The sequence below is a fragment of the Melopsittacus undulatus genome, chromosome 1 (genome assembly GCF_012275295.1).
Source record: "Melopsittacus undulatus isolate bMelUnd1 chromosome 1, bMelUnd1.mat.Z, whole genome shotgun sequence".
Classification (NCBI taxonomy): domain Eukaryota; kingdom Metazoa; phylum Chordata; class Aves; order Psittaciformes; family Psittaculidae; genus Melopsittacus; species Melopsittacus undulatus.
This window is the reverse complement of record NC_047527.1, coordinates 141585349-141611578: the sequence shown is the minus strand read 5'-3', so window position 1 is coordinate 141611578 and position 26230 is coordinate 141585349. Positions and strand designations below refer to the sequence as shown.

The following is a 26230-nucleotide window of genomic DNA, read 5'->3' as shown; positions in this document are numbered from 1 at the left end:
GCGCTCGGCCGTGTGTGGGGAGCGGTGCTGCTCTGCTCCTGCTGCGCTGGGCACTCGGGAGGAAACATCAACCTATCGGAATCACTGCCAGGGCGTGCGGCTGCGTGTTATTCTGCTGCCGGGAGAGCATAATGGAGGCCGGGCAGTGGAGTCGCTGAGGTCTCTCCGCCAGTCCTGGTCCCACCACGGTGCCTTCTCTTGGTGCTGGTCTACTTCTCTGAGCAGATCTCTCAAAGCTCCCCCAAAGCGCAGAGGACAGCACATCCTCGGCTGCATCCTTCCAGCCGTGCCTGTTAATGGCAGCGCAAAAGGGACTCTTGGATGGTTTCTGTCCAGGTTTGTCAGTTTGGCTGCTGAAAATGAGAAAAACCAAGTAAAAGCTTCTTCTGTTAGCACTGCTCTGCTGCTAAATGTATATTATGATTCCTGCCTATGGGAGGGGCTTGGAACTATATGATTTTTAAGGCCCCTTCCAACCCGTTCAATTACTCTGTACGCTAGAAAGGCAGTTCAAAGGTTTGTCCAAGAGCACAGGAAAATTTAGTGTGGTTTAAAACCATAGTGCACTCAGGCTGTCCTCACTCTTTAATCTGTGTTATGATTAACTTCTGGTTACATAAATCAAGAGCATCTGGTAAACACTAGACTTTGAATTATTAAGATTCTCTGGTGAAAATTGGAGGAAGAGATTATTTTTGAAAGAACTGTAAATGAATAATGCTTAAAGAAAATCTCAACACGAGCACAGTACTTAGAGGCTCAGATTATAACAGGAAAGCATATAATTACTTATGGTTCCTCAGCTCCAACAGAAGTGCCATTATAGAAAAAATATACTGCAAGGAACACAGGATAAGCTCCAAAGAACAATCCAGCTCTGGCAAGTGAATGATTTCTTGTTAGTTTTAGTCTGTAACTTAATGTTTAGTATCATTTAAAAAAGGAAAAGGGTATGAAGTATTGGCCATTGTCTACTGCAGTAATGAGATACCTCCCCAGAGATGCATGGGAGTGTTTATAGCTCATACTCAGTTCACTGAGGAAAGTGCAGTCTGGCATCGCTCTTCCTGCTATGGGTTTTGCATTATAAAGACGTTTGTATATGATACTGCTGTATTATTATAACTTATTGCTTCTCTAAATAAATTGTTAGATTTTTTTTTTCTGCTTGAAATTTTCTTTCCTGCTAAAACAGTAAAAAAGTTGGATTGACAACATCAACCTCTTGTAGGAAAACTGGTTGATAGAATCTGTGTTTTGTTTTTCACAGCTCACTCAGCGCATATTTATGAGAAAGGAAGGAAAGTGAGAGCTGCTACCTAACAAGCTCTTAGAGAAGTCTCAGACTTTTCCTAAAGGGATTTTCTTTCTTGGTGCATAGCTAACAAACAGCAATGAAAACTCAGCCCTACAGTTCTTCTGTTACTCAGAGGTAAATATTTTACTTAAGAATCACCATTTATTGTATCACAGTAATTGTAATTCATAGAAGCATGGAAAGGTTTGGGTTGGAAGGGACCTTAAAGCTCCACACCCCCATGCCACGGTCCAGGACACCTTCCACTAGACCAGGTTGCTCAAAGCCCCATCCATTCATCAGTTCATTAGTCATTCTGCATTTTGTAACAATAACAAGGAGTTCTTGTGTCCACTTTCTTTTGTGCCAACACTGCTTTTTAGATTAAGTGGTTAGTTTTTCCTCCTTATTTTTCACTTCCTGACAGTCTGCATGTCAGACTGCATGTAAGGCAATGGTTTGGGAAACTCCATGAGCAAAAATGGCAAACAAAAATAGAAGACTGCCAGTTTCAAGAGACTGTTTTCCACCCCCTTGCTAATCTTCTCCCTGTGCCCATGTAGATGTCTTCTGCAGATGTCTATCTGCAAACAGAACCCATGAACTTACCAGCTCAGAACCAACCCACCAAAACAAGGCTTACTTCTTGGAAGACTCATTTTGTAAGCCTGCCTAGCCAAGATTTTCCAAGTTCTCCTTCTCTTCCTCTGAAGCAGACTGCCCAAGGACTATCATCCATTCCTGGAATTGACAGAATGGATTTGAATCCACTTTACTGAAAGGTGAATCAGAATTTTTATACATTGAGAAATATACTGCAAATGGGCTGTAGAAAAAAAATACATATCATACTAATTGTTTATCTTTTTGTGCTTGACAAGTAGAGGTGACTTGTAGACATCTGATGAGACACACTTGAAATTTCTGTCCTGCTATGGAGAAGATCAAAGCACAGTGGTAAATGAAGCCTGCATGAATCCATGATTAACAGGGAAAACAGCAGTGTTGGTGATCCTCCAGCTCCATGGTGCCTGTGCCTCTGCCCGGGTTCTGCTCAAGGGATCCTCTGTTTGATGAGATAAAGAAATTAAGCTTACTCTTTGCATTTCTGTGGTTCTGTTCCTGTCCCCACACTCCAACTGTGCCAATTGATGTCATCATTACAACTACCCCAACTGCCACCTTGTACATGCTTTGCTCCAGGAAGAGACATAGCCCTGCACTCTCGCAAGTCTGTCCTCACATTGCTCTAGTCACCATTAAGTGATCGTGTGGAGCCCGGTGTGTGGTATCTGCTGATGCCAGAGGTTGGATTTGACTTTGTGAACATTCAGAGTTGCCTGGGAACTAACCACACAAGAACTGAGCTAGCTGTTCTGCAGCCAGCAGATCTACATCCTCCAAAGGTTCATGTGCTCTAAGGCAGAGGATGGAATTTATTTGGGCATGATTCTTCCAGAGGCAGCCTGTCACAAGATGTGTGATGACTCTAGATGTTGAAATACCAGTTTTATCTAATCACAGCATGGTTTGGGTTGGAAGGGACCTTAAAGCTCACCCAGTTCCAATCCCCTGCCACGGGCACCTTCCACTAGAAGAGGTTGCTCAGTGCTGCAGTATGAAGCAAGCAAAGTGTGTTTGAACAGGCAGTGTATGTATGAACAGCCAATATGAGGAGCCATGCTCCAAGCCATGTGTATATCCAAAAGGGTTTCCAAAAATCCTTCTTGCTGCAGCCCACTTGTGAATTAATGAACAAATCTGAGTGGGGAAATAAAGGCAGATCTGACGTACAGCGACTAAAGACCTTCCACCTGCCACTCCCCGCGAGAACAAGAGCTGTTTGAAGGGCAGGTTAGTGTATTTACCCATGGGAAAACGGCGGAGCGACTGCTCTGCGATCTGCTCGTCGGGGCTGCCGCACCGCCCTTCACATCTGAAGCGGGAGGTGGCAGCGATTGGTCAGGCCTGGGTCCACCATGGCGGCCACCGCGACCAGCAACCCGTCTCAGCTGCTGCCGCTCGGTAATCGGCGGTGCTGCTGCGGTGTGCGGCGGGACGGGATAGCATGGGATAGCATGGGAGAGCATGGAACGGGACGGAAGGGAGAGGAGGGAGAGCCTGTTTGCGGGCACTTGCGGTTGGTGTGAGCGGCGCTGCCGCTTGGCGGGAAGCTTGAATGGGATGGACGAGTTCGGGAGGCGCCTGCAGTAAACGGGGATCCCGGTGGGTGTCTGTGGGTGCGGAGCAGAGACCGGCTGGGGCCGAGTGTTGGTGCTCGGCCGGTGTGCGGTAATGGACTGCGCACTCTGGCAGTCCTGAGGCCTGGTGGGACGGGGCTTGGAGCAGCCTGGTCTAGTGGAAGAAGGTGTCCCTGCCTGTGGCAGGGGGTTGGAACTGGATGAGCTTTAAGGTCCCTTCCCACACGAGCTGTGATTCTATGACTTTAAAGTGTTCCCACTGAAGGGAACGTCTTTCTGCAGAGTTCCAGCCTCAGAAACACGGTCGTGTACAAGCAGTACAGGTACACCTTTAAAAATACATTTCCACCGCACACAGTGTCGAGGGGTTTGTTCAGAAAAATGTACTGTTCTATAAAACAGTCTCTTGCATCTTCCAACTTTGTTTTTATTTACAGAGCTTGTGGACAAATGCATAGGCTCCCGCATTCATATTGTGATGAAGAGTGATAAAGAAATTGTTGGAACACTTCTAGGATTTGATGACTTTGTCAGTATCCTTTGATGGAAATGTTTACACCAAATCCTTTATGCTTCAGCTCAATCCATTTATTGTATTTGAGAGGTTTGAGTTCACTCGGTAGAAACTTTTTGTATGGGTCATTTGTATTATTCTGGTATTTTTATTTTACAGCTGGAATCACAGTTCAATAAAAATGAAAATAACTTTGTTTTGATTTAAGAGTCTGGGCCTTATTTTCCTTGAATCTGGGTATTCAGATATGGTGTTAGAAGATGTTACAGAATTGTAAGTATTAGGAAAAAATATTGTATAAAATCTATAAGCAAAGTGGGTTTACATTTTTTGAATACTGGCCAGCTGAATAGTTTATATCTTGGAGTTAAACTATAGGTGGTGATGTATTCTGGACAGCTGTGTCACAGAGTTGCTGTTGCATGATTTATACTTGTAATCAGGTTCCTATTTTGTAGCCTTAAATTTGTATGGGTTGTATGTAGAACTTGCCAGTAGTTTGTTTGCTTTTACATTCCTTAAGGTTTAAGCAAAGATTTAAAAAGCTGGCAGACTCAAAGATGAGTATTTATTACTTTGCTGTGCCTCATTTGTATTTGAAACCTGTTTTGAGTGCCGGTGGTATTCAAGAAATTGCCAAGATTTACAGGGTGAATCTGTGTCTTTATGTACTGAGCAGAAAAGTACAATGGAACTTTATAGTTGCCAGGTATCTTTCTTTAGCCAGGAGGTCAGTTACACTGCAGTGTGGCTGATGGCTTTGTTAGTTCCAACAACTGTCATCTTAGTGCAGAGATGTGTGTCAGTTCTGTAGTCAAAACTTGAATCATTGTCCCTGGTTACATGTTCTTATGTTCTTTTTCTAATGCTGCGTCAGTGAGATTACACCTGAGGGCAGAAGAATCACAAAACTGGACCAGATACTGTTAAATGGAAATAACATAACAATGGTAAGTCAGCGTGGTTAAAGGGCTGCATGCATTTATTTTCTGTACCTTTAAGTCTGTCAGCACTTAAGTTAAATTACTTTAAGCTGAGCTTTCCAGAGAATTCCATTGCATAAAGTACTTCAAATACCTTCCAGGCCATATATGTCTATGAGTGGTGGTGGAAAAGTGGTATTATTGCCTTACTTGGTTCATGTTACAGATTAAAAAGAATTATAACAAAAAGAGCATGACTCTGATTTTACTTAGGTGAATGCTTTTCCAGTCTTGAGATGTGCAAGGGAATCACTGGTTTTGTTACCCACTCTGGAGGCTGGTTCATACAGCGGGTTTAAACTCCTATGTCTGCTTGCCTGCCTAAGTATGTAGGTGGAATAGATTTTTCCATTATTTTATATATAAATGTGTTTGTAGCAGTTTGGATGCTTACAAGCTTGTTGAGCCATTTGGTGATGATTTATCCACCTGATGCTCAGAGAGCTGTATGTACCTTTATGTGCTCTGAAAAATATCTGGAGGTCTGTTGGGTGATGCCATATGGAAAGCACTACAGGTTTTGTTTATCATGTGCTGATGTATGTAGATCAGTACCGAAACAGTAATTAGATATTATGATTATGCATTCTTAATATAAATTCTGCAACTTCCTAAATACTACAGAAGCAGACCCAGAGATTTTTGCTTGTCTGCACTGAAGTCTGGAATTCCTACATAGTGGAATTCCTAATCTTGTAGGAAGAGAAGAGGAAGACTGACTTAGACTCAAGTTGGTTCTGTGTGAATGAGGAATAATCTCCATTTTGCTGTCCTACCTGCCTTGCACCTCCTCACTGTGTGTCTCAGCAAGTGCCATCTTGACTTCATTTCTAAGCCTTTTTCTGCTTTGGTTATTGTTCTGCATCCTTGAAGGGCAGTGCGTGTTCTGACTACTTGTATGGGATAAAACTACTAGCATCCAGTTCAGCTGGTGGGATGCTGCCCTCGAAGCAGAAGCTGGGGATTCTTAGAGTGCAGATTTTCAGCAAGACATGGACATGTTTCTGTATTAGATCTGGTGTCTCTTTTGGGGACACATCTTCCCACATCAGAAAAACTGCTTTAGACTTCTTACTTTGGTCCCAAAAGCAGCAGAGTTCTTTGTCTTTAGAAGTGCTCAGCTAACTATTAAGAATGTGTCAGTGAAAGAAATTATCCTCTTCATTTTTCCCCTTAGTCATGTTTTTTTCTTTTGCATTTCTTTTTCTGTTGTTCAGTTGTTTACTTAAAGAAAGTTCTTTACTTTCTTCACAGGAAAATTCTGTGCTGACTTACCCTGCTGGCTGTAGAAGGGTTCAGGTTCTATTAGTTTTTGGGCTGTGCTTAGCAATAGAAGTCTAAAAGAGGAAACCAACTTCCCAGTATAGCGACAGTCTGGGGAAGAATGAGCAATTGGAGAAATCCTACATGAAAGGAAGCATGTTCTGTGTCTTTCTGAAAACAAGCTGTAGTGTTTCTAGAAAAAAAAAAAGTCTCCTTGAAGTGAATAACAAAGACAAAATCCAAAACATGTCTTATCTAGGGACTCTTTTGTGTCTTGTTAAACATTATTTGTATTTTGGAGATTCTTTATGGCATGTGCTTCTCTGGCAGTAACTGATTTCCTCTGTTGCCAGAGGAAGATAATATCAAATCTAAACACCACTCTTGTGGTCTACCATGAAGTCTCCATCTGCTAAAATCTTCTAAAGCAAGAACTGTCACAGATGAGTCTGTAAAAGTTAAATCTATGGCACTAACGCACAACTGTCTTATTCTTTTATAGCTGGTTCCTGGAGGAGAAGGACCTGAAGTATAAATGGATACAGTTGTCATCTGTGAAGACATATATATATATATATGTATAGAATATAATATAAATAGAGCTTTTGGGATATGGGTGTGTTTGTTGGTTATTTATTTTGTTTACGCACTCTTGCAGTTGATATTTGATAACAGAGAGTGATTTCCTCTTCAGGAAAGGTGCACTGCTAATGATGATGCTGACTTCGTAAGTTGAAATCATTACTTTTTTGTAAAGATGCACAAATCTCTCCTGAATAAAAGACTTTCTTTTTATTAGTTACTGTTTTTGTTATTTAAGTGCACAAGTTCGTTTTTATAACTGATTGATGGAGTTTTTCTACATGTTGCATTTGTGTATGACCCAAGTCTATATAAAACACAAGTCGTTAGCTAAGAGATTACTGTTATTTGGAGTACAGGCAGATACCAGGCTGGATCTTTTGATTAAACACTGTTTGAGGCTGTGACACCAGAAACTGGTACAGTGCTGGAGAATGCTGAAAAGCTCTTCAAAGTGGATGCATCTGTTTGATACCCAGCAGTCTCTGGCTCTATTTTCCTTGATGTTCAGCTCTCTTGGACATCTTTTGCTTGGTAGATACACTTTCTTGTAGTAAAGACACTGTAAGAGTATTTGGCCAGTGAGGAGAGACAGAGCACAGGCTTAGTTCATGTTTGGGGGAAGTGAAAGAAAAGGCTGGTGGTACTTCTCATCCGCGTCAGTGGTGACTGCTTTCACCACTAAGTGGTGCTGTGTATTCTTAATTAAACTGGGAGCTGCTGTGTGTATGTTTAAACTGGGAGCTGCCCCTGCCTGCTTTTGAAGTTCAGAGTCGTCATTTTAGAATAAACATTCTTTTGGCTGCATCTGTTCTCGTGGACAGAGATGACAGCGACAACTTGACAGATGTTTGGAGCAACTGCTACTCTAAGAGAATGTCTATAAAGTAAGGAATTGCTGTTTCTACTTTGTCATGATGGGCAAAAAAATAACTGATTCTAAGTCATGTCCACTGCAGCTCATGCTTTCGTAATGCAGTATTAAACTGAACTCGATGGATAAATGTCTTTGGAGAGGAATCACAGGTGCCTGCTGTTACTGTAGACAAGGAGGGCACAGGCTCTCAGAGACAGGACATGCTTTGCCTTTCTGCCATCAGAAGAAGACTTGAAGAAGGAGGCTCAGGAGCAAGAAACTGCAAGGAAGATCCTTTAGCCTTGCTTTATTTGTCAGAAAATATGCCTTCTGCTAGGTGGGTCTTGCCTTGAAATACATTGAGAACTTCTTACTTTAGCCTGTGAAAAGGGAAGGAAACTCCCTCCTCTCTCCCAGGGAATGTGGTATTTGGACTTGCTTGTTCTGAGTATCTGCAATTGTCATGTTCAGACTGCCTGGTGACAAGCTATGCCATTGACTCCCTGAATGGGTTTTCATTTCTGCCCCCATTTCGTTCTCCAGCGTTTCTTTTTTGAATACAATGAAAAAATACTCTTTGAAGTTGCATTTGATTGGAATATCAACAGTTGGTCTGGGCTCCAGACGCTTTATTTCCTAGCAATAAGCTGAGTGTTTCCATCAGAACAGTCAAAGTGTTTCTAGCCAGTGTAGCAGTATGTGTTGTGTTGTTTTTCTGTTATCAGTAAGACTGTGTACATGTTCCAGTGTGTGCACTTGATTTCTGCTTCACTCAGGATTTTAAAAATGGTCTTAAACTGGAGAGAGGTTTCATGCTTGGGTGAGGAAAAGAGCAGATCTTTACTCAAAAGCAACTTTACAGGGGAAAGCTGAACTATTCTGTGTCTTTGGGTTTTTATTTTGATAGCACAAACATCTTGTTCTCTCAGGATTGTCTTATGTCTGGGAAAAAAACTCAATATTGCCTCACCCTCCTTCTCTGGTTATGGGCTTTTTCCCCCACTTAGAGGAAGTGCTAAGGCTACTACATTTTAGGAAGACACTTTAATTCATGACTTGGAGGTCTGCAGACATCACTCTAAAGGCAGTTTCTGTGCATCCAAATGCTGTTAATCCTTTATAATATGAAAAGAGAGAGTTAATAAACTTTCAACTGAGAATACAAAGTATTCCAGGTGGATCTGGCTTGCTTTGCATTCAGTATTCCTGTAGCCTGTTGTTTTGGAATTGCAGGTAATAAGCTTTTCAATGGAATGAGTCATTGCTGGTGTGTTGTTTTTTTTCCCCTCCCCTAGAAATGTAGTGCTTAATCATATTGCAGTGTCCTGTAGAAGTTGTGGACACTGGTGTCCACTTAGGGTGCCACTACAAGCAGGTCATTTAACATAATAACCCTAGGCTTTAAAAATATGTAAAAGTTATGCTTAAAGTTTAGATCAGGGAAGTCATTAGGTTAAAATAACTTCCTGCTTATGGCATGTAAAGTGACAGTTCCTCTTAGCTTTTGGGTTTTATAGTTTTTTATTGTTCCTCTTTAAGACGGCACTGCTTACAATGATCTTTTGTTTTGCTACATGGCTAACTGACTTAGTATGTACATGATTCCTTTCTACCTACTACTTCAGCTTACTTGCAGCCATAATTGACAGCTGTTTGGAGCTGTGAAGCTGTATACTTGCCCTATAACAATATAGGCTTTCCCTGTCCAGTATCTAGACCCTTTTTCAGGATTTATTATATATTGTTTTTTTTTACCACATGAAATGCAAAGAGATTTCTGGCTTGTTATTGGCTTTTAATATGTCTTATCATTGGGGAATTGCCTAAAAATAGACTTTGGCATTCATCTGAAGGACATTTTTCATACCTGTGTTTAAATATGGATGCTAACAAGCCATCATAGCCGTTCATAGATTTACTGATCCTTAAATATGGGCAATAGGCTTATTCTTTAATAAAGCCTAATCTTTTTGGCAAGAAGCATCGAGTCTGCCTGGTTGTGTAGCACTTGCAGCTTTTCCCTATCAGTAGACTTTGAAAAAGGGGAGAACCTGTATCAAGGACACAGGATGGTGATGGTTAAAATCCTAAGCTGTGTACCGATCCCAGGAGGAACGTGTGTGACTGGGGGTGAGTGTTCATGGTGCAGCATCACTAACTTTTGCTTAGGAAAGTTTTGAAGAAGGAAGCGTTTGCTGTATGGAAGATCCACTGCTGACGATTCCTGACACTGCTGAAGTTTATTGAAACTACACAGTTTCAGTGGTTATGCACATTTGTTTTCTGCTTGTGCATTAAATCTGAAGAGAACAAACCTACATTTGAAGGCAGGTTTTGTACGAAGGGTAATCAAACCAGCAACCTATTTAAGAGTTATTTTAAACACTTGGAGTGTCAGTTAAAGGCAAATGAGTAAAGTTTGCTCCTACCTATGCTCATATGATAGACTGGTTTGGGTTGGAAGGGACCTTAAAGCTCATCCAGTTCCAAGCAGGCCCAAAGCATCATCATACCACACTTAAGCACGTTCTGAAGGTGGACTATCAGAGCCAAAATGTTGTGCAGTGACAGGAGTATCCATGGAAGATTGAGTGCAATTTAAAAAATTCAGTGTATAGATGGCATTGTCTAATTGCTCTTGAGGGACCATAGTCCCCCTTTTTTGTTTTTGTAGCGTGGATTTCAGACCAGTGTGAGTTCATTCCGCAATTCCCTGGCCTCCTGTAGGGGAGTGGGGAATACCAGTGACATGCATGACATCCCATTGCTGTAAAAGTCATGATAATGCTAATGAATTATATGCAGGGCTGTTGTCCGTTTTCAACTGGAAAGGACCTTCTAAGGTAGCAAATGCACATGTTAAATGTTGGATAACATCAAGAGCCTTCTCTCCTTTATGCTCAGAAGCCGAAATCATATGTGAAAATGTGTCCACAGACACATGCACATATTTAAAGGTACCAAAGGAAGCAATGTGTGTAACATCTGTTTGCCAAATCTCATTTGCCTTTAAGCCACAAGGATTTGCACCCATGGCAGATGAGGACTGAGCTGTTGACTGACAGTCAGGGCAAGACGTGACAATTTGCTTTCCTTGAGAAGAAGACAGGTTAAAGTGTTTCTTTAAAGCGGAGGCATTCTGATTTGAAAAAGAGTGTGAAGCAGCTGCAGAAGTAAACTGCACAGTGTCAACAATCAAAGGGTCTGCTATGTCACTACCTGCAGTTAAAGGGCCAGGCAGGTTGGAATGCGACCTAATATATCCAGTAAAACCAGAGTAATTCCTAGTTTCCACACAATATTTAAGCTTCAGCAAAATGTCAAAAAGTGCACAGTTACTGATTTCTTTTAACACATTAAAAGGAAGGTGTGGTAACAATCGAACAACATATTCTGAGTCACAAACAATATATAAGGATTCTGCAGAGAACGACTGTAGCCCATGTAAGACTGCAGCAATTTCAACAAGCTGCATAGAGCCATCCTCATGTGTAACAGACGATTGCCAGGAATCATTTTCACACCAAACTACAGCAGCTTTGCCAGTTTCTCCAGAGCCATCAACAAAAATGGTTTTAGCATCCTGAATGGGTTGTGTTTGAGCTACGAATCGTTCCTGTAGATCAAAATCTGAAAAAGCTTTTAGCAATTTATCTTTCAGAGTACCATAAAATATCTTTCCTATAAAGTCTGCTAATGCTATTTGGAAAGACACAGACTGAGCAAAACGGGACTGAAAGTCTCTTACAGTTCATGGTAAATACACTTCTGCAGGGTTGTTGCCTGTTAAATGTTGAACCCTCATATGGCCTTTGGTGATTAAGCCAACAATCATATGTAATGATTCTGTCACAGTCTTTCTCTGGGTATGTGTTAAAAAACCCATTCCAAAAAATAAACAGAATTACTGTTGATTTGACATATAACTCCTAATGGCCTTCGTTGCATGTTAACAATGAGCAGAGAAATCCACAAGTGTAAATGCACTCTATCTGCCTGTAGCATCTCAATTTTTTGAGTCACTATATTCAAAGCGTCAATAGCATTAGGGGTAAGCTGATGAGGAGGATTCAAGTCTGAGTCCCCTCATAACAAATCAGAGTGTTTCAAGGTCAGCATTAGTAATACTCAATATAGGACGCACCCAATTGATAGTACCTAAGAGCTTCTGTAAATGGTTCAAATTTATGATTTTGTTTGCCAGTTTTAACTTCTGAGGCTTTACTGTTCTTTCAGTTAGCACCCACCCCAAATATTTCCATGGTGACATTTTCTGTATTTTTTCCTGGACAATTCGTAGTCCAAAACAACATAAATTTTCTGTTAAACGATTAACAGTAGTTTCTAAATATCGTTCCTTTTCTGCACAGACCAAAATGTCATCCATATAATGATAAATTATTGATTCAGGATATGTGCTCCTAGTTGGTGATGTAGCTGTGGAAACTACTTGCTGACAGGTTGTTGGACTGTTACCATTCCTTGTGGTGAAACAGTCCACTGATATCTTTGCATAGGAGCAGCACAGCTGACTGAAGGCGCAGAAAAAGCAAAATGGTCACAATCTGCAGGATGCAAAGGAATTGCAGGAAAACAATCCTTCAAATCAATAATGCAAAGAAGCCAGTCAGCTGGAATCACAGTAGGATAGGCAAGCCTGGTAGTAAAGACCCCACGGGTCACATTACATTATTAATTGCGTGCAGATCTTGTAAAAGTCCCCATTTCCTTTATTTCTTTGGAATTACAAAAATGAGTGTGTTCCAGGACCTAGTAGATGGAACAATATGTTCTGCTTTCAGTTGCTCTTCAACCAATAGATGCGCTTGCTCCAATTTTTCACCTTTTTAAGGCCACCGATCAACCCAAACTGGTTTTTCTGTTAACCATGACAGTTTGAGCAGGGGCTTCAGTTCAGCCACTGTTAGGATAAATTTGCACTGTCTGTGGTAAGTAACAAATTCCATTGTGCTTGCAAATCTCACCCCCACAGATTTAATAGAATCTGGTGATATATATGGTTAAAAATCAGCTACAGCACCATCCGGTGCAATAGCTTTGAGGACTTGACTACTTTTAAGAGGAGACTGTTCTGGCTACTGTTGCTGAAGTGTTTTCAAAGGGCCAATCAGTTGGCCATTGAGACTGTGAAATAATCGAAACATCTGCCCCAGTGTCTATTAATCCACTAAAGACTCTATTCTCTATCTCCAAATTCAATAAAGGTTGTTTCTGAGTAATCTGCTGGGTCCAATAAGCCTCAGCTTTCACAGTTTCAAAATCCAGAGATACTCCTTGTGTCAGTTTCTACTTTTGACACCCAGTATGGAATCAAAGCAAATTGTGCTAGTTTTGGACCATTTGGAATTTTAAAGCTGCCTTTTGAGGCAGATGCTAAAATTTTTATTTCTCCTGTATAATCCAAATCTGTTAACCCTGGATGAACTTTTACTCCCTTGAGAGAGAGTTGCACTTGAGCATCCTAACAAAAGACCCATAAATCCATTTGGTAAAGGTTCCCAACCACTGGTAGCTATAGCTTTAACAGTGGAGCAATCTAATTCGATGTCTGAGCTTGTTGCCATATCCAATCCAGTGCTGCCTGTTGTGGCAGCTGCAAGACTGGAGATGGAGCATTTGCTGCAAAAACCCTGTTGTGTTTGAGGGGCACTGGGTTTTGCCAGGCCCTGGTTGGAGCTTCCCCGACAAAGTATTTCCATCCCTATCAAATTTAGATTTACCCTGATTGCTCCAGCGCTATCCTTTCTTGCATCTGGGACAGACTTGAGATGGCTTTTTTTCTTTCTGCTTTTGTTTGGTTTTGGGACACATTTTACTAATATGTCCTTCCCGGCCACAGTTACAGCATTTTTGCTGATGCATATTAAATTTTGATAACGTAGCAGTTGATACAGAAGCCTTATGAGTCTCCGTACCTATATCCTGACATGTTTTCATATACTTGGTGGTGTCTGTAAATTTTTCCCTGACTGGGGCTAAAGCAGCTTTGCAATCTCCATTTGTATTTTCATATGCTAGCTGAAATAAAAGCGCATGAGCAGCCTCACGGTTACCAATTTGCCTTTGTATAGCATTATTTAATCTGTCTATAAAACGCATATGGGGTTCCTGAGACCCTTGGAGAACAGTTGTGAAAGAAGTAGTTTTCTTTCCTGATGCAGGTACTTGCCTCCAGGCTTGAACAGGCAGCTTGCTGGAATACCAAAGGGTTTAGATTAATTTGATTATGAGGTTGCAACCATCACCCATAGCCTCTTAACATGGCACCATCTATTGATATATTCCTCTGAGCATTATCTAGTAACTGTTAAGCCACTAAGTCACTATATTCCAGTCTCCACGTTGAGTACTGATCAGGTGTCAAAATCGTTCACATTTAAGTGTTCCAATCCCATGGCACCATAGATCCTGAATTACTCATAATTTCTAGCAGACCTAATGTATAAGGACTTTGAATTCCATTTTCCATCACTGATTTTTTCAATTCCTTAAATACTGTGTATGGAATACTTTCATGTACTTTTTGTTGTTGTCCCTGCCCATCTGTTCTATAAAATACAGGAAAAGCGAAAGCCATATCCCCAGTAAAATCACCATCCTATATTGCGTTCCCCATACATTTTTGTATACGTTTTAGTGGCCTTCTGGTTAACTAACAGCTAGCCAAATGGTTCTTTGTCAGGATTAATCAATGGAGGTGCAGTAGGTTGAGGAGCATGAGGAATATTCAATGTGAATGCCTTTAACGGCGTCAGAGGCAAGTATTAAATTTGGCTCCTTTTCTGAATTTACAGGGCCAAGTCCAAAAAGATCATCAGGCTTTTCAGAAAAGGTATTTGCATCCTTCTGTCCTTGCTCTTTCAAATTGTCAGTATTTTGATCATTTGTTTTATCATGTTTCTGAATTATATCCTCAGCAGGTTGTAAATTAGATAACGCAGAATAGACAAAATGCCATGTCACTATTAAATCAACACAAACCTCCATACCACGGCAATTTCGAGTCTGTAAATGGTCTCCAACTCTCTCCCATATCTGAGTATGAAATGATCCTGTTGCTGGAAACCATTTGCCATTTGCTTTGACCCATAACAAAGGATTCATTACTTGTCTCTCAGACAAATGATATCCAGAGGATTTTAAAATCTGTTGCAGAACTTTCAACTATAACTTCTGTTTGGCTGATTCTACTTGTCCCATTTTTCTAACACAATTCTGTAATTCACTGTTCCACAGGTATTACTGACCTTTACCAGACAAATGTCTGTACCAGAAATTCCCAGTCAGATCGTGCAGACACCACAATGTCGAGCAGTCTAAGTGCCACACACAGATTTGTGGCACGTGTAAAGAAAAAGGCTAAACACACACACGCACACAAACACACTGCTTTCACAATGGGTTCCAGTTCAGTTCTTCTTTATTTGCTACAGCATGGTAATATATAGCATACAGATAATGGTTGGAGCTATGAAGCCAAACAGACACCACATAATTCACAGTGACTGTTTTCAGTCACTATAAATTCCATTCTACAAACAGTCACTCCCCAGGCTGTTTCCTAGCCCGATTTTGCACCCAGACATTCCCTGGTTTGCTCAAGACCCAGATGCACTATCAGCAGTCATTCTTCTTCTTTAATTATCCACATAGTGGGAACAGGACAGCTTGCTGTTGCTACATCTAAGATAGCAGAATGTGTTGATTTGAAAAATAGCTGTTGATACAACCTCCAGTTTTCCTTTATCGTATGTTTACGTGATATCACTTTACCTGATTTTAAATGTAATGCTTATTAACAGTGCAAGGTATGTCATATATAAAACATACATGTATGATCATGTTGTGTGTGAAAATTTTAACTTTGCTTTGTGGTCATGTGTAATACAGCAATATGTATATTGTTCCTGTCCTCCTGCTAGATGGAACTGTGCTGTTCTTTCTCCCATATGTATTCACATCTGCCATGGTGGGAGGAAAACAGTTCATAAAGGGAGAACAGAACCTTGGATTAAATTCTGATCTCATTTACATCACTAAGTAACAGTATTATCAGCTGAAAATCCATTATAATTGCTATTTCTACACACCCTCTCATAAGAATTTATTTTAGTTGGATAATTCACATTATTTAATATATATATGCACAGAGAACAAATCTCCTATAACATTATGAGATGCATGGAAATATTTGATGTATTTTTATTTTTTAAATATTGCCTAGTGTCTCCTGTTGAAAGTAAAAAAACCCTATCTTTTAAATTTCTTTTGAAGTCAAAGTCTTTTCTGGCTTTACAGGATCATAGAATGGTTTGGGTTGGAATGGACCTTAAGATCATGCAGTTAGAACCTCTTTCCAGGAGCTGCGATGCCTCACACTAAACCATGTCATCCAAGGCTCTGTCCAAGCTGGCCTTGAACACTGCCAGGGATGCAGCATTTACCACTACTTTGGGCACCCTGTTCCAGTGTCTCACAACCCTCACTGGAAAGAACTTCTTCCATATATCTAACCTGGACATCCCCTGTATAAGTTTGAACCCTTTACCCTTGTCCTGTCATACAATCCCTGATGAAGAGTCCCTCTCCAGCATCCTTGTCGGCCCCCTTCGGACATTGGAAGCTGCTCTTAGGTCTCCATGCAGCTCTTATTCTCCAGGCTGAACAGCCACAGCTTTCTCAGCCTGTCTTCATATGGGAGGTGCTCTGATCCCTGACCATACTCGTAGACTCCTCTGGACTTACTCCAACAGTTCAATGTCCTTCACCAGATCTGGACTTAACCACTTTTTGTTGCATAGCTTTTCAAGGACAGTGTTACTGCTGTACCCAAGTGCATTGTAAATGCTATCAATGTTAGTCTCATCCCTTCTCTACCTTAGTACCTTGTTCCCCTTTCTGCTTTCATTGAGCAGAGACCTTCACTGAACCATCCATAACAATTCTCTTCCATTTCAGAGCTGCTGCACTTAACTGAGAATCCTCTTCAATGTTAAAGACATTAACGGGGGGGGGGGGGGAGTGGGGAAAGTGTGGAGGGGGGGAGAAACTGGAAAAAAAGAACCGGTAGAGAGAAAAAAAGGGGGGGGGGGGAAGCTGGGGGCTTAAAAAATGTGGAACAAGAAAAGGTGGGAAAAAAATCCAAGAAAAGGAAAAAATTCCCTATCCTTGTGGGGAAAACCCAACCAAACACTGGGGGAAAAAAAGGTGGGGGTGTGTGGGATGGGAAAGAAAAGTGGTGGGGGAAGACTGAGGGGAAAACCGCACCAACCAGAAGGGAAAATGTGGGTGGGGAAACAAGTGGGAAGTGTGCATGTGGGAAACCTTGGGATAAAAACCTACCAAGCTGGGGGAAACAGTGGGAGAGAGAAAGGGGAAGGGAGGAAAATGTGTGTGCGTGTGAGGAAGTGGGGGAAAAAAGTGTGGAACAAAAAACACCATGGAAAAAACTCCAGCAAAAGTGAAAAAATGGAGAGAAACCTGTGGGGAAAAAATAACTAAAAAAGTGTGTGGTGGTGTGAAAATGGGAGCAGGAGGGGAACTGGAAGGGGGAAATGTGGGGATAAAATAACCGTGGGGTTAAAAAGAGTGGGACAAAAAACAGGGGGACAAAAACCTAGGGAAGAAAAAAACGAAAAAGGGGGGGGGGGGAGAGACACCCAAATGGATTGCCATGTTGGTGGCACTGTTGCAGAGAGCACCATTTGTAGCTGATGCCCAGCACCATCTCTCTCCTGGCACCTTAGGCTTAGCATGAAGGTCTGGACATTCATATTCAGGGAGCTGGTGGCTCGGTCACAGAATAGCGGTGTCCAGTGAGGCTTTAGAGATGGAGCTTTATGTGAGTTAAGTCAGTGAGGATATCCATGTTGGTGGCACCCTTCCAGAGGGCTCTCTGTGTAGAACATGTCCCGCTCTTTGTTTCTGTCCTAAGACACGAGGCTTAGGAACAGGGTCTGGATATTCACACATAGGGACCTGGTTTATAGGGTGTCTGACAGCGCTGCCCTGTGTGGTCGCATGTAGACGCAGGAGTCACGGACAACACTGAGACGATCAATGTGGTCAAGCGATTGCCAAAGTTTGTTTGGATACAGTGCTCCTTTTATACCCTTACACTCTTAGATTTCTTATGTAACAGCCTTAGATACTGAGCTTTGATTGGTTAATCTAGAGATTACTACAGTTTACAAAGCTAAGCTAATATTTATAACATCATAATTGTGGTTAAATATCTTGTTCTATAAATTACAGGGGAAAACTACAACCTTGGCAGAGATCAACCTCTGCACGTCCTTGGTGAAGAGTTACAGAGATACAAGACAATTGGCCTTGGTTATGCCTGCCAAAAATACAAAAGATCATATGTCTTCTTACTGGAAAATTACAGATACATAACGAGGTTTAGGGTATTGGGATTGCTCAGCAGGTGGCCTCAGTTCTTTAAGAACCCCACAGTCACGCACAGGTGAAGGTTTAGGTGGTTAAGCAAAGGTGCATTGCCATGTTGGTGTCATTGTTGTGGAAGGCACCATGTTTATGTGATGCCAAACACCAGCTGTTTCTTCCTGTATTCTTAGCATCAGAATTTGGATGTTCACACTTTGGGAGCTGTTTTGTAGAACATCAGAGAGTACTGTTCAGTGAGGCTTTACAGGGATGGAGTTTTACGTGTGTGACGATATCCATGATATCCACTGTTTGAAAGGACTCCCTGTGTAGAACATGCCCAGTTATTTGTTTCTGCTCTAACACATTGGCCTGAAGAGCAGGATGTGGACATTTCCACTTAGGGAGCTTGGTTCTGTGGTGCTGTGATGTACTTGTATGTGGCTAAGCAAGGATGGATAGCCATGTTGGTGACACTGTTCTGGAGGGCTCCCTGTATAGGTGATGGTCAGCACGAGCTTTCTGTCCTGGCATATCGGGTGTCAGCAGGTTCTGGATGTTTGCACCCTGTGAGCCATGTTCCAGGCCACCCGTGTGCATTCAGCAGAGGGGCAGAACTCAGATGGTGGTTTTGGTGGCAAACAAGGTCTCTTTGCTGTGTTGTCAGCACCGTTCTGCAGGTCTCCCTGTGTAAGCTGCTGCTCAGCAACTGCTTTCTTGCCCGGTGGAAGGCAAGCGGCCGGTGCGTCCGTTGGCGGGAGCGGCATGGAGGGCCAGCGGCTGCCCGGTGCTGTCAACCCCAACCACTTCCCGGCCAAGCTCTGGCAGCTGGCGAACAGCCCGCGCTGCGGCTCCGTGCGCTGGGATGCCCGTGGCGAGGGGCTGCTCATCGACCAGCGGCTCTTCGAGCGAGAGCTGCTGGGCGCGGGGCCGGCCGGCGAGGGGGCGGTGCTGGGCGCCGAGGTCTTCAAGACCAGGACCTTCAGCAGCTTCATCCGGCAGCTGAACCTGTACGGGTTCCGCAAGCTGGGGCCGGGGCCCTCGCAGGACCCGTCGGGGGCCGATGGCGGCAGCTCCGCCGGGCCCCTGCTCCACTTCCACAGCCCCCATTTCCGCCGCGACCGCCCCGAGCTCCTCGTGCGCCTCAAGCGCCTGACGAGGGCCAACAGGGCGAAGCTGGCGGCCGGCCTGGAGCTGCCCAGCCGCCCGCCCCAGCGCTCCCAGCGCCCGCCCTCGACGCTCGGCGAAGCTGCCAGGCCCGGTGAGCTGGGGTGGCCGCGGGCTGCGGGCCGAGAAGCACTGGGTGCTGTGGGCTTTGTAGATCGGCACCCCCGCAGGGAGCAGGGTTGCCTGACCTTGCTGGCGGCCTCTCGGCTCCGCCGCTGTGGGAAAGCCGTTGCTGTTCATGCAGGGAGATGTGCTGCCAGCAGGCACGGGGAGTGAGGTTCGCGTGGGGTTCAGTCTGCCCCTCGGCTGCAAGACAGCCTCTGTCGGGGGCTGCAGTAAGGACACCCTCACCCTGTCTCTGTGGAGCTGGCACAGCCCTTCGGAATGAACGTTGCTTCTCCTTGAAGGGTTGCTCCGTAAGCTGGCGTTAAGTCTGTGTGTGGAGCGATGGGTAACCGTATGAGGGCAAATACCGTTTCATGAAACCATAAATGAGTGAGAGAGGAAAGGAAAAGAAGATTAACAGGAATATCTTGGAAATATCAAAACGGCAAAGTCTGAGCTCTTTTAGGCTCAACTGAACTGGTTGAGCTACCTGGAAAAAGGCTGGCTTTGGTTTTGTTTTCCTTGACAAACTGAATGAGCTGTGATCAAGTGCTCTCAGAGTCACACTTAGGATTTGGACATTGCCCTTGCCTTGGCTGCCCGTGTGCTGTCAGCACTGGAGTTTGGTAGAGCCGTGCTTCACGATTCCCCTTTTATTTTACCTTACTGCCTGATGTAACACACAGCAGTTCCTAAATTACTTGTTCCGGTTTAGTCAGCTCCTGCCCATTTTGATTTATAGTAGTACATTTCTAAGTAGCAATCACTTGCTCCTGAGTGTTTCAGGAGACTGAATGCTCCAGAGGTGACTGTGTCTTGGCACAGCACTGATGTTCCTGAGTGTTCAGGTGTTAGTGCTACAGTAGTTATTGTATGTTTAGGTTTCAGTATAGAGTCTGTTTCTGGATTAAGAATATTGGAGCAAAGGTGGCCTTCCCAGGGAACGTTGTGGAGCCTTGGCTCCTCATCCTGCCTTTCAGGACTAGTGAAAACTCCTTCCCTTAACCCTTGTTTCCCTTTGTTTTGCAGGACTGGTGACTGTAGACGCAGGAGTCCCGGACAACGCGGAGACGATGAATGTGATCAAGTGATTGCCAAACTTTATTAGGTACAGTGCTCTTCTTATACCCTTACTCCCTTATGTAACAGCCTTGGATACTGAGCTCTAATTGGTTAGTCTAGAGGTTACTATCATTTACAGAGCTAATGTTTACAATTTGTTCTAATTGTGATTAAATACCTTCCTCTAAAAATACAGGGGGAAACTACAACCTTGGCAGAGATCATTCTCTGCACTTTTTCAGTGGAAAATTACATAGGCCTAACAAGACAATTGACCTGGCTTATGCCTGCCAAGAATCTTCTTACTTTACAGTAATAAGGCTCAGGGTATCGGGATCGCTGACTACATGGCCTTGGCTCTTTAAGAATTCCCTCATGGCCTTGGCAGTGCTGGGGAACGGTTGGACCGGCTGATCTTAAAGATCTTTTCCAAACTCGTTCATTCTGTGACATACATCAAGAATTACATCAAGACTACATTTGGGTTTCCAAATGGGCACTAATTTACTTGCTTCTACTTAAATCTGTGCTAACATAACAGTAAGTTGCAACTGCCAGCTTGCTTACACACAGACACTGAACAGCAGTATTCGGCTGTCTGGTTGGCACAACCTTCTAAGACAATGCCTCACGGGTCACCTTTATCAAAGTGAGTGGAAGCCAGCCACGGTTTTCCAAGTGAGCAAAGCCATTATTCTGGAAATCAGAGAAACGACATTTCTCCTAGAATAGAAACACTGGTTCACATAACAAACACCATAGCTACAGATGCTGCAAGTAAGTAAGTATACCAGGTATATACACCTAGTACTTACAAGGTCTCATTATAGCCTCGCAGACCGTAACTGTGTGTGATACATGCCAATAGGGATCCAAAATGCCTCCAGCTCCAAAAAGAAACATGGAGCTCTGTAGTACCCAGCTATAGGTGTGCAAGAGCTAATTATCAGAAAGCTGATAAAAACGTATATACATACACACAGGTATTTTATCCCAGCAGCTAAGTCATAGCCAGGTGGATTTCAAAGAACAGGGAATTTCTAGGTGTCTGTAACAGCTTGATGTAAACTGCGATAATGCCCCAAAACTGAAACATGCAAGAGTTCTCATAACAAAAATAAAAAACCAAACCAACAAATAAACAACAAACAACGAGACTTGGTTTTGATGCATTTAATTGACTAAATGTTCTCTGTAGAGCAACAGGAAGACACTAGTGTAGTACTGAACAACCTGTGTCTTCAGGAACACAACTTGAGAGAAGACAACAGTCGAAGTTACTGCAAAAGAGAACTTCCTGCAGCTGTCACGCTTTGCCTGACAATTCAAATGTAAGGAATTAGATTCCTCTGTCATTACTCTCTTTCCTCTACCACTCTTCTCATTCCTCTACCCCCTTCACAATCTTTTGCTACTATTCCCAATGCTCTGCCACTCTTCAAATCCCTCTGCCCCTCCTCACATCATTCCATCCCTTCTCCGTTCGTCCAGCCCCTGCTTCTTCCTCCAACACTCTTCACATTCTTCTGCTCCTCTTCATATTCCTCTTCCCCTCTTCACATTCTTCTGACCCTCTTCTCAATCTTCTGCCCCTCTTCTCATTCTTCTGCTCCTCTTCTTACTCCCCTACCCCTCTTCATATTCTTCTGATCCTCTTCACTTTCCTCTGCCCCCTTCACTTTCCTGTGCCGCTCTTCACATTTCTTTGCCAATCTTCTCATTTGTCTGCAACTTTTCATATTTCCATGCCCCTATCCTCATTCCTCTGACACTTTTCACATCCATATTCCCCTTTACACATTCCTTTTGCCCTCTTCCTATTCCTCTGCCTCTCTTCTCATTCCTGCATGGAGCAGGAGCAGCCAGAATGGACCAGAGGAGCCCTGACAATTGGTCCTGCTCGATGCTCAGAGGAAGGCAAAAAACCCCCCAGGACCAGTGCCAATGTGTCCGGGGGGAAAATTCCTTCCTGACCCCAAATGTGGCGATCGGCTGTTCCCTGAGCATGTGAGCAAGACCTGCTCCCGGGCCACAGGCTGCGCACACCTACCAGGAGATCCCTGAGTCCCGTTCTCCATCAACCTGGAGCTACCTGAGAGGCTTCCAAGATTGGCCAAAGGCCCCCGGCCTGGTCAACCTTTGTGGAAAAACCCTTCCTACAGCTGGGAGGGCACCAGTGGTGCTCCCAGAATCAGGACCCCTGCCAACATTTCTGCAGCCTGTTTCTTACATCTGCTGGCCCTGGCTCCAAAGGGGATGAAGATGGTGAGCTCTCCAGTGCTCCTCAAGAAGTGCTCCGGCCACTGCTATCCACCTGAAAAAGCCTGTCTCAGCATCTCCAAGGCCTGGTGCTGCTTTTCATTCTTCTGCCCCTCTTCTCATCCTTCTGCCCCTCTTCAAAATCTTCTGCCCCTCTTCAAATTCTGCCCCTGTTCTCAGTCTTCTGCCCCTCTTCACATTCTTCTGCCCCTCTCCTCATTCCTCTGCCCCTCTTCACAATTTTCTCCCACTCCACCATCCTATGCCCATCCTCATGATCCTCTTACCCTTTTCACAGCCCTCTGCCCCTCTTCACAATTCTCTGGCCCTCTTCATATACCTCTTACGCTCTGCACTATTCTCTGCCACACTTCACATTCCTTTGCCCATCTTAATCCTCTGCCCCTCTTCTTCCTCTGCACCTCTTTCCTATCCTCTGCACCCTTCACATTCCCGTGCCACTCTTCCCATTTCTTTGCCAGTTTTCTCATTCCTCTGCCTCACTAATCATTCCTCTATCACCTTCACAATCTTTTGCTTCTCTTTGTAATGCTCTGCCCATCTTCAAATTCCTCTGCCCCTCCTCACATTATTCCATCCCTTCTTCTCCATTAATCTGTCTCTTTGCTTATTCCTGGGACCCTCTTCACGTTCTTCTGCCCCTCTTCTCAGTGTTCTGCACTCTTCTCAATCTTCTGACCCTCGTCTCATTCTTCCGTTCCTCTTCTCAGTCTTCTGCCCCCCTTCTTATTTCTCTGCCTCTCTTCCCAGTTGTCTGCCCCTTGTCTTTTTCTTCTGCCCCCTTCACTTTCCTGTGCCCCTCTTCACATTTCTTTGCCAATCTTCTCATTTGTCTGCAACTTTTCATATTTCCATGCCCCTATCCTCATTCTGCTGACACTTTTCACATCCATATTCCCCTTTACACATTCCTTTTGCCTTCTTCCTATTCCTCTGCCTCTCTTCTCATTCCTGCATGGAGCAGGAGCAGCCAGAATGGACCAGAGGAGCCCTGACAACTGGTCCTGCTCGATGCTCAGAGGAAGGCAAAAACCCCCCCAGGGCTAGTGCCAATGTGTCCGGGGGGAAAATTCCTTCCTGACCCCAAATGTGGCGATCGGCTGTTCCCTGAGCATGTGAGCAAGACCTGCTCCCGGGCCACAGGCTGCGCACACCTACCAGGAGATCCCTGAGTCCTGTTCTCCCTCAACCTGGAGCTACCTGAGAGGCTTCCAAGATTGGCCAAAGGCCCCCGGCCTGGTCAACCTTTGCGGAAAAACCCTTCCTACAGCTGGGAGGGCACCAGTGGTGCTCCCAGAATCAGGACCCCTGCCAACATTTCTGCATCCTGTTTCTTACATCTGCTGGTCCTGGCTCCAAAGGGGATGAAGATGGTGAGCTGTCCAGTGCTCCTCAAGAAGGCATTCCTTTGCTCCGGTCACTGCTATCCTCCTGAAAAAGCCTGTCTCAGCATCTCCACAGTTTGGTGCTGCTTTTCATCCTTCTGCCCCTCTTCTCAGTCTTCTGCCCCTCTTCAAATTCTTCTGCCCCTGTTCTCAGTCTTCTGCCCCTCTTCTCAGTCTTCTGCCCCTCTTCAAATTCTGCCCCTGTTCTTGTCTTCTACCCCCTCTTCACATTCTTATGCCCCTCTTCTTAGGATGCTGCCCCTCTTCTTATTCTTCTGCCCTTCTCATTCTTCTGCCCTTCTTCTCATTCTTCTGCCCCTCTTCACATTCTTCTGCCCCTCTCCTCAGTCTTCTGCCACTCTCCTCATTCCTCTGCCACTCTTCACAATTTTCTCCCACTCCACCATCCTATGCCCATCCTCATAATCCTCTTACCCTTTTCACAATCCTCTGCCCCTCTTCACAATTCTCTGACCCTCTTCACATACCTCTTACGCTCTGCACTATTCTCTGCCACACTTCACATTCCTTTGCCCATCTTAATCCTCTGCCCCTCTTCTCCTTCCTCTGCACCTCTTTCCTATCCTCTGCACCCTTCACATTCCCGTGCCACTCTTCACATTTCTTTGCCAGTTTTCTCATTCCTCTGCCTCACTTCTCATTCCTCTACCACCTTCACAATCTTTTGCTTCTCTCTGTAATGCTCTGCCCATCTTCAAATTCCTCTGCCCCTCCTCACATTATTCCATCCCTTCTTCTCCATTAATCTGTCTCTTTGCCTATTCCTGGGACCCTCTTCACGTTCTTCTGCCCCTCTTCTCATTCTTCTGCTCCTCTTCTCATTCTTCTGCTCCTCTTCTCATTTCTCTGCCCCTCTTCACATTCCTCTGCCCCTCTTCTCAGTCTTCTGACCCTCTTCTTATTTCTCTGCCTCTCTTCCCAGTTGTCTGCCCCTTGTCTTTTTCTTCTGCCCCCTTCACTTTCCTGTGCCCCTCTTCACATTTCTTTGCCAATCTTCTCATTTGTCTGCAACTTTTCATATTTCCATGCCCCTATCCTCATTCTGCTGACACTTTTCACATCCATATTCCCCTTTACACATTCCTTTTGCCTTCTTCCTATTCCTCTGCCTCTCTTCTCATTCCTGCATGGAGCAGGAGCAGCCAGAATGGACCAGAGGAGCCCTGACAACTGGTCCTGCTCGATGCTCAGAGGAAGGCAAAAACCCCCCCAGGGCTAGTGCCAATGTGTCCGGGGGGAAAATTCCTTCCTGACCCCAAATGTGGCGATCGGCTGTTCCCTGAGCATGTGAGCAAGACCTGCTCCCGGGCCACAGGCTGCGCACACCTACCAGGAGATCCCTGAGTCCTGTTCTCCCTCAACCTGGAGCTACCTGAGAGGCTTCCAAGATTGGCCAAAGGCCCCCGGCCTGGTCAACCTTTGCGGAAAAACCCTTCCTACAGCTGGGAGGGCACCAGTGGTGCTCCCAGAATCAGGACCCCTGCCAACATTTCTGCATCCTGTTTCTTACATCTGCTGGTCCTGGCTCCAAAGGGGATGAAGATGGTGAGCTGTCCAGTGCTCCTCAAGAAGGCATTCCTTTGCTCCGGTCACTGCTATCCTCCTGAAAAAGCCTGTCTCAGCATCTCCACAGTTTGGTGCTGCTTTTCATCCTTCTGCCCCTCTTCTCAGTCTTCTGCCCCTCTTCAAATTCTTCTGCCCCTGTTCTCAGTCTTCTGCCCCTCTTCTCAGTCTTCTGCCCCTCTTCAAATTCTGCCCCTGTTCTTGTCTTCTACCCCCTCTTCACATTCTTATGCCCCTCTTCTTAGGATGCTGCCCCTCTTCTTATTCTTCTGCCCTTCTCATTCTTCTGCCCTTCTTCTCATTCTTCTGCCCCTCTTCACATTCTTCTGCCCCTCTCCTCAGTCTTCTGCCACTCTCCTCATTCCTCTGCCACTCTTCACAATTTTCTCCCACTCCACCATCCTATGCCCATCCTCATAATCCTCTTACCCTTTTCACAATCCTCTGCCCCTCTTCACAATTCTCTGACCCTCTTCACATACCTCTTACGCTCTGCACTATTCTCTGCCACACTTCACATTCCTTTGCCCATCTTAATCCT

At 44.3% G+C, this 26230-nt stretch overlaps 1 protein-coding gene across 3 annotated transcripts; it reads left to right on the top strand.

The window, feature by feature from the left end:
- Positions 1-98: 98 nt before the first annotated feature.
- Positions 99-7056, top strand: LOC101873491 (U6 snRNA-associated Sm-like protein LSm5). 3 transcript variants are annotated; one of them, XM_031042435.2, is made up of 6 exons: positions 99-336; positions 1271-1432; positions 3936-4031; positions 4258-4285; positions 4890-4962; positions 6761-7056. In XM_031042435.2, exons 3-6 carry the CDS (start codon positions 3977-3979, stop codon positions 6791-6793), a joined length of 189 nt encoding a protein of 62 aa, XP_030898295.1. In that variant the 5' UTR covers positions 99-336; positions 1271-1432; positions 3936-3976; the 3' UTR covers positions 6794-7056. The 3 variants fall into 3 exon arrangements, with proteins under 3 accessions (XP_030898295.1, XP_005141714.1, XP_030898296.1); XM_005141657.4 differs by lacking the exons at positions 99-336; positions 1271-1432 and adding an exon at positions 3244-3322; XM_031042436.2 differs by lacking the exons at positions 99-336; positions 1271-1432 and adding an exon at positions 3743-3821.
- The last annotated feature ends 19174 nt before the right edge of the window (positions 7057-26230 follow it).